At 38.3% G+C, this 9,353-nt stretch overlaps 1 protein-coding gene across 1 annotated transcript in view; it reads left to right on the top strand.

Moving 5' to 3' along the window:
* LOC126416441 (uncharacterized) overlaps nt 1-8,793 on the top strand; it is a 243,333-nt gene extending 234,540 nt beyond the window's left edge. The window contains exon 8 of the mRNA XM_050084164.1: nt 5,499-8,793. Coding sequence (XP_049940121.1) covers nt 5,499-5,579 — 81 coding nt within the window. The 3' untranslated portion in view covers nt 5,580-8,793. The remainder of the gene's footprint in view (nt 1-5,498) is intronic.
* The last annotated feature ends 560 nt before the right edge of the window (nt 8,794-9,353 follow it).

Below are 9,353 nucleotides of genomic sequence, written 5' to 3' on the forward strand. Positions count from 1 at the left end.
GTTTCCGCCGACAGTGGTGAGTAGTGGTTGAAAGAAACAGATCGCAGACATCAGGCAGTTAACATGGACCTCAGTCAACATAACCTCATTCAAACATTAGTCAATTTGTGTCTGCATCATAAAGTTGTTCTTGATTGAAAATGTCAGTTTACAAGCCTAATTCTCGTCATTTGTGGGAGGTGTTACTGTTTTGTTTTAATATGAAGAAAAAAGCAGCTAAGTCTCATTGAATGCTCTCAGGTATGTATGGTAAGGACGCTATAAGTGAAAGAACATGTCGTGAGTGGTTTCAACACTTCAAGAATGGTGATTTTAATGCCATAGACTGGCATAGTGGTGGAAGAGAAAACGTTTTCGAAGATACAGAATTGGAGACATTGCTGAGTGAAGACTCATGTAAATCTCAAGGAGAATTGGCACGATTAGTGGGAGTGACACAGCAAGCCATTTCAAAATGTCTCAAGGCTATGTGCATGATTCAGAAAGAAGGAACTTGGGTCCCATGTGAGCTGAAACCAAGAGACGTTGAATGGCGTTTGTGTGTTTGTGAACAGTTGCTTCAGAGACAAAAACTGAAGGGATTTCTGCATCGCATTGTGACTGGGGATGAAAAATGGGTTCATTATGATAACCCTAAATGCAAACAATCATGGGGATGTCCTGGCCATGCCTTCATGTTGATGGCCAAACTGAATAGTCTTGGGTCCAAGATCATGCTCTGCATTTGGTGGGACAAGTTCAGCATCCTGAACTATGAGGTGTTAAAACCAAGTGAAACAATCACATGTGCTCGTTATTGAACACAATTAATGCATTTGAGCAGAGCATTAAAAGAGAAATGGCCGCAATACTTTGAGAGGCACGATAAAGTGATTTTGCAGCACAACAATGCTTGACCCCACGTTGTAAAAGAGGTAAAAAGTATTTGGAAATGTTAAAATGGGAAGTTCTACCCCACCCATTATATTCTCCAGACATTACTCCCTCTGAGTATCACCTGTTTAGATCAATGGCACATGGCCTGGCTGACCAACACTTCCGATCTCATGAAGAAGTCACAAATTGGATTGATTCATGAATCGTTTCAAAAGATGAACAATTTTTCCGACGCGGGGTTCATACACTGCCCAAAAGATGGGAGAAAGTAGTGGCCAGTGATGGAAAATACTTTGAATGATACATGTGTAACCAATTTGTTTCATTAAAGCCTCAAATGTTGGGGAATAAAGGGTGGAAGCAAAGTTGTACACCTTGTATTTTACACAGATTCATAATTTTTATAACATACAGGTATTAGCATGTTTTCTGCACACAGTCCAGAATGGAAGTGTTGAAAAAAAAATTGATTGCTCACAATAAGTGCTCCCAAGTATTAGTGTGTTAACTTTTACATAATTTCCCCAAAAGTTCCCTAGTCATACTGTAATCATTGGTGGAGACTAAAATCATCCAGCAGTTAATTGGGAAAATTACAGTGTTGGTAGTGGGAGGGTGTGATAGAGCTAAAACAAGCAGAGAGAGAGTGTAAGTTTAGGTCATATTGAGAGGTAATTGCAGCTTTGATTTATTGAGAAGACTCTACTGTTGTTGACATGCAAAAGAGACAATTAATAATAAACCAGACAAAGCAGTCTTCTTAATGGTTAAACTTACTAAAGACTTAAAGGTGCTGTTACACTACTTGATTGTATATATAGGGCTAGTCATAGACGAAAATAAAGTTGAATAATTAAAATTTGCTTGTTTGCAGGCATTTGGCTGCAGTAGTTGTACACAATGAAATCACCACACCACAGTACTGTAGCATGGTGCTAGAGGTGACAAAACAAAATGGTGGGGATAAAGTTACATATCATGTGGTAATTAGTTTCAGGCAGCAGCAGAAATATTGTAGCAGAGTTGGGTCAGTTCTGGTGGCTAAAACCAAAACATCAACAGTCTACCTGATGGTAGGCCCTAGCCACACGACATTTCATTTCATTACCTCCCTTTCCTGTTCTAGTCACGTATGGTTCATGGGAAGAACGACTGCCGGAAAGCCTCCGTGCACACTCGAATCTCTCTAATTTTTCATTCGTGATCTCCTTCTCCTCAGGAGGTATAAGTAGGGAGAAGCAATATATTCGATACCTCATCTAGAAACGCACCCTCTCAAAACCTGGACAGCAAGCTACACCGTGATTCAGAGCACCTCTCTTGCAGGGTCTGCCACTTGAGTTTGCTAAACATCTCCGTAACGCTATCATGTGTACCAAATAACCCTGTGATGAAACACACAGCTCTTCTTCTGATCTTCTCTATCTCCTCTGTCAACCTCACCTGGTATGGATCCCACACTGATGAGCAATACTGAAGTATAGGTTGAACGAGTGTTTTGTAAAGGACAAGCAGCCAACATATGGTAGAAAAACCATCCTCATGGAGTACTCTGTTTCTTCTGGCTGTTCTGGAGCTGTAGTGCATGCAGGTTTAAATGCACTACAGATCTGCTTATCGGAGTACCCATTTTGTAGAAACTTGGAGTGGAGGTGGCTAAGCTCTGCTGATACGCTACCTTCATCAGAGATAATTGTGGCCCTGTGAATGAGAGTTCGCAAAATGCCACTGCATTGATGTGGGTGATGGCAGCTCATAGCTCATAAATGTAAGTCAGTGTGAGTTGGTTTGTGAAACTCACTGTGACCCAAGGAACAATCTACCTTTCTGTAGACCAAGACATCAAGAAACAGGATCTCTCGATTTTTCTCCACTTCCATTGTGAAGCAAATGCTGGGATGGAGGAAGTTAAGATGTTCCAGAAATGCAGGAAGCGTTGCTCCTCCATGTGGCCAAACAACAAAGTCAGCAGTGTTGAAACCTAAATGTTTATGGAGATATGATGACACTGATGAAATGGAATCATTTGATTTGTACCATGGTAGCATTCTGTTAGATTTTAACATCGTTCAGTTTCTAGTGATTTTGGTTTTTGTGTGCTTGTAGCCATTCCAACCCCTTGCAAACAGGTTCAGTAAAAAAAAATTAAAAACAGAATTACATACAACAAGAATAAGCTAGTTTTGAGGGATTCCTACTATAATTTGGATACACAGAACTATCTCTATAATTATACATCAGCAGAACTTACATTTACGTGATATCTAACTTGAATCAGTTGGTAAGTCATAATTCTTATGTAGAGCTTTCCTGACACCATGACAACCACATCCCTAACCACTAGAATAAAAGCACTGGCTGTAGATGAGTGGAAGTGATATTTTTTTTTTTTTTTCCGGGGGGGGGGGGGGGGGGGGGGAGGGGGGGGAGGGGTGGTGTCTTTTATTGGATTTCAGAATTTATGGTTTTTTTATTTTGTTTATTTAAATAGATAATGTCTACCAAAATCAGATTGGAATAAATTCACTGACTGTGAATAACTTGGTGCCAGCTGTATCAGGGACAGATATTCTGTGTGTTAATAACATATGAAAATTTGTGCCAGACCAAGACTCAAACCCAGATTTCCTTCATATTGTCAGCCATCACCTTAACCACTTTGGCTATCCAAGCATGCCTCCCACACCACTCCAAACTTCTATATGTTACACTAAGATCAATGATGAAACTAAGAGACAATGGTATATGGATTTCGACAGCGTGACATATAGGAGTTTGGGTCAGTCTGGGAGACATGCACAGATAGCCTGATGGTAAGGCGACCAGTTGCCATAAGCAAAAAATCCAGCTGAGAGTCACAGTCTGGCACAGATTTTCACAAATCATCTGTACCTAATACAGTTGATGCCAAGTTATTCACATTCAGTAAATTTATTTCAAGTTGTATTACTAGTGCGACTCAGATTAATGCCAATTATAAGTAAATCTCAGCATCACAATACAGTTTGCAGCATCTGAAGATTATAAGTGCATTGATCATCAAAAATGGGTGCATAAAATGGAGGGTATTTTGCCCCAGTTTGTTTTATCTGTCCATTATAACTTCACAGTCTTGGACTTTGTTATTTGTTGTACATTTACAACATGGTCAGAAACAGTCTAAGCTTGTAATGGTGTTGCAGGGTAGATTACCAAGGAAAAAAATTCTATATGTTGCTCCATTTCCAAGTTTGAAGTTAGCCAGTCAGACTGTTAAACAAACAAATTCAAGCAGCCCACCAGAGGTGGTGTAACCAAACATGTTCCTTGTGCAGTTTCCTAAAACCAAACAAGAAAGCAATACAATAATTGGTCATTGGATGGTAGTAATGACTGCACTTAAGCCAAAGGCCAAGCAGTCTCATGCACTATCATCTATGCAGTGAGAACAACTGGCTGTAATTGTACGTGGCACACCACTTGAATTTGCATGCACAATGGTCTGACTGGCTAACTTCAATGCTAATTAACTCAGAACTGGGACAATGTGTAGAATTTTTTTCTTGAAAATTATTTCTCAGCACAACCTACAATGCAACAGCCTTACAAGCTTATCAGACCATTTCTGAGGACGCTGTATAATGAATATATACAAGAAGCTGCACATTTACCAACATTCATACTGCAGTATATTAAAGTGGAAACAACTCAGCTGTACATCCAAAAGCACGTCTTCAATCACCCTGAGACAACCAGGAAATCAAACTAAATTCAATTATGTAACTTTTATTTTTGTAATTAGAATTATCTATCTCCCACACATGAATTTGTTGTGTGCCTTTAATTGATTTCTGAATGTTAGTGACATGGTACCTAACATTCATAACATTCGACTATCTGGTAAAATGGTGACATGCTCTTAAAGTCAATACACAGTTGTTGGTGTTCTTGAATAATAGTCAGTTCAACTCCTTTATACAAGAAGCCAGACTGCAAGCAGCAGCATATGATGGCAGAGGCAACAGGGTGGGGGTAAGGAGGAGGTTGGGGCAGGGAAGGAGAGGGATAGTAAGGTATGGATGAGGGATGGTGAAGTGCTGCTGGGGAGTGTGCAGGCCTGCAGGGATGAGATGGAGAGAGGGTAGGGCCACTAGGTTCAGTCGGGAAGTTAGACAGAGTGTGGGGGAGAGAAGGGGGAGGGGGATAGCGGAAAAGGGGAGAAGTAAAAAGGCTGGGTGCATTGGTGGAATAGAGGATTGTGCAGTGCATTCCAGCTCCCCAGCAGCACTTCACTGTTGTCCGCCCCTACTTTGCTATCCCTCCCCTCGCTGCCCTAGCTTCCTCCTTACCCACACCCAGTTGCCTCTCCCATCATGTGCTGCTGCTGCTGCTGCTGCTGCTGCAGCTCATAGTCTGGCTTCAGTTGTCAGAGACTGTGGTCATCTCTCTCTCTCTCTCTCTCTCTCTCTCTCTCTCTCTCTCTCTCTCTCTCTCTCTCTCTGTGTGTGTGTGTGTGTGTGTGTGTGTGTGTGTGTGTGTGTGTGTGTGTGTGTGTGTGTGTGTTTAATTTTGGTAAAGGCGTTATTATGACTATTATTATTTTATTGCCACTGCTAAAGCAAATTTATTTCTTTATTTTACAGATTCCATTGAAACTGGCTCCTAAAAATGGAGGGAACAGCAGCTTCAACCTGGCATTAAACCCTGCATTCACTTCAGACTGAAACACAGAAGATGAAAGTATGGGGAGTTGTAGGCAAATTCTTGTGGACATTATGCCAAGTTGTATGGCTTGCACTGAGACAGGATATGTGCATCTTATTGATCTCAAGTTCTAATTTAGTCATGTGAAACCAAAGAGCTATTAACATTCTTATTCTGAAATGTTTCTTCATAGACAACACATAGAATACTGTAGTTTGTTATGTTCTAATGGCCTAAAATGGACAGACAATGGGAATTTGCCACATGAGCTGTGCAAATTCAGCAACTGTAAATAGGGAGATGTAAATCTGTAGCAACAAAATCAAAAATTATTACACGATTTGTGCATGGTCAGTCCTATCTCCTCATATTTGTACATTTGAGAGTCTGTTCAGTATTATAGCTTTGTGTTGTCTACAAAGATTGAGAAAACAGCAACTGACTTTTAAACTAGTGTGTGTGTGTGTGCGTAAGTGTATCAGTAAGTGTGATGAAAGTTTCATTTCTTTGAATAGCGTAATATGTAAGAGAATTTGACAAATGAAAGACAGAAAGAATGTGGAGTAAATTGTTCAGAACTAACTGTGAGTAATAAGATTTAGTCACTTATCACACTAAATGTTTATGCTATTGCAAATGAACAGTAAAAGACTCATGAGTTTCCACACTAGAGACTTTTTTCCTTTGATCTAGAAGACAAAAGCATACAGAAAAGATGCATTTAAAAATAGCCAAAAAAGAATAAAATTATTGACATCTGCATGCTACAAGAAAATGATTAATGCTCCATATTCTCACAGTCTGTAATGGAAAAAAATCTCTCCAATTCGGATTTAATAACCAAGTTTCCAGTTTTACCTCCATCTTTTATATTGCCCTGAAAATTCTCCTTATGCTTTGTGGAGCTGAAAATTAGGTCTTTTTTTCCAATGTTTGGTTTTACAGGTGTTTCATCATTAACAGCTTATACCTAATAGGATACAGTTATTTTGAAATGCAAACAATCCCACTGGATAAACATCCACAACTGAGCATTATAGCCAGAGGGTACCCCCCCCCACCTCCCCCCTCCCCAAATACTTAAACCAGGACTATTTTCAGGGTATTACATGCCTGTCATTGAGTGTGATACTGCAGATGAATAAGGGACCAAATCTAATAATTTTTACACACAATAGTACACTTGAGGCATATGGTTTTCCTTTTTGTTTTTTCATGTGTACTATAGCATTCATAAAAATTATTATTAGCTTTGGCCTGATGAAGGGCATGTAAAATACACACACGCACACACGCACAACCGCGCGTGCACACACACACACACACACACACACACACACACACACACACACACACACACACACACACACACGACACTTTCAGTTGCTCAAAAATCAGTTGTCTCACACTGCTGTTGTATATATGTGGCATCCATCAGTCAATTATATGAGAGTATTTGTTTCCCCATTTTTTGTTGTTTTCATCCTGGGATGCCCATTATTGTGTAAGTCAGAAATTCATCAGAAAAGTCATCTAGGATCCAAGAATAGACAAGGCAAATGGAAGGGGATTAAATTTTGGTCTTCAATAGCAGTTTATATCTAATATCTGACTAGTATTTTCCCCCTTTCTGTGCCCCTGCAAGAATAAGATTAATAATAATAAGAAGAGTCCACTTCTCTCCACGTTTTATTATAGATTTTGAGCATGCAATGAAGTTTTTCCACCAGAAATTTCAAAGACCAAGAGGTCTTCTGTTTACCTCACTCTACCATAACCCTGTATCGAGCTCTTCAAACACAATTTCCTTTCACCTGTAGTGTTCAGCTGCAGCCTTATTTATGAATGTCACCATGTAGGTACTGTATACGAGGCACTGAGAAATTATATCAACATTCTTTTCTTTCAAATCTGCATACCCACAGCCAACAACTGGACAACCCTTAAAACTCTTCCAAAAACTTTCACTGTTGCAATATAAGAATAAAATTCAGGATTCATCTGAAACAGCATCCAAAAGTAACTGTTAACACATTTTTTTTAAACTAACAGTTACATTGAAAATCTCCTATAGGCTTGCTAAATATATGGAAGTTCTCGTTTCCTGTTTGGTGACAGGGGGACTTGAATTTTAAGAGCTCAATATTCATCTTTGACCTGTCCTCTTGTGTATCTGTTATAAATGCACTAAGATGTTCAGTAAGATTGGCATTTGAAACATTTGTAAAAGTTTACACAATTATCACATTAGCTACATTCTAGCTTTGAAGCTTCCTCTCTTTTGCTAATTTCTATAATAGTGACCAAATTTTATTCATTAATTACAACACTTCTGTATCCAGATTTTATATTCATCATGTTCTTGCTATCATTCTTTATTGTATCTAAATTTAATTTTAGGTTATACATGTCAAATAATATTTAAGTTTGAATTACAAAAACTTTCAGGAGATATAAAGACAGTCATAGGTATATCAGAAAATCAAGTATCAATTGTGGAAGAAACAAACTTGATTTTCACACTTAAGTGCTTGTAACTATACAGCTGGTGAAAGCACACCAAAGTTTGTGCAAGGAATGTCAATTCTAAGAGAGGGACTAAAGTAATCATTTTATAAATCTCATATTTGTTTATTATATTAGCTAAAAAACTGGATCCAACTGAACATGTCTCAAAGGTCTAATGGTACTGACTAACTGCTGTGTCACACTCAGCCCACAGGCATCACTGGATGCTGATATTGAGGGGCTTGTGGTCAACACACTGCCCTCGCAACAGTTGTCAGTTTATGAGACAGTAGCCGCTACTTCCCCATCAAGTGTCAACCCTGCAGCAATGCCATTCGCATTATATTAGCTAATCAAGAACATAACATTATAAGCCAACTCCTCTGCTGTGCTTAATTCACAATCCCATGATATAAATATCACTTTTATCTTTTCCTGTAGATGATGATATACCATGCACACTTGAATTTCAATCAGTGATTATTTTCTTAAATCAGTTTTGATAAACTGCTTTAAATGTTCAGTAGATTTTGAGAAAAATAGAATTCAAAGAACCTTGTTAGTCTAAAGGGCTGCTTTAATTTACTGTCATAATTTTATACATTGTAGTACAAATAATAATGCTTTAATTTAAAGGAAAGTATCATTCAACAGTTAGTTTGCTTTTGTCATATCCATGTCATTTAATTGATACATATTTCATAGTCAGATTTTATGCTGCAATGTTATTGAGTATTTTGCTACTGTGTTAAATTGTTCATACTTTGTGCAATATTAAATTATCAGGCTCAAAGATGGTTGAAATGCTAATAAACAAATATAATACAATGATTTTTGTTTCCCCTGATCTTCACAAATGTTGTTCTTCTCCAACCTATCCCTCTTTTCTCCCTGAGCTAGAAACTAATAGTTCCAAAAGATAGGATTAGTGTTTTCACTTTAAACTGTATTTATTGGTAGCATTGCAATTTCACATCCAGGAGGTAAGTATTTGCAAGCCGTTCTGTCTCTCTGTAATTTTATAATGCAATGTTACCTACTCATATTTCCTACAACAAGCTCTGGAGCCTGTTTTTTTGTACTTCACACTCATTTTCTACAGAAATTTTTGCCCTTCTATTCACAACTTCCGATTTTAAATCAAAATGAACAGAGCACTGTATTTATCGTTTCATGTAAGTACTGAGTTCCACTTCATTTCCAAGTATCAGCAAGAGTAGTAACTTAGGTAACAATGTCTTGTTAGCTATAGAAGTATAAATAAAAATCACAGCATTAAAGGATGA

The sequence above is a fragment of the Schistocerca serialis genome, chromosome 8, assembly GCF_023864345.2.
Source record: "Schistocerca serialis cubense isolate TAMUIC-IGC-003099 chromosome 8, iqSchSeri2.2, whole genome shotgun sequence".
Lineage (NCBI taxonomy): Eukaryota > Metazoa > Arthropoda > Insecta > Orthoptera > Acrididae > Schistocerca > Schistocerca serialis.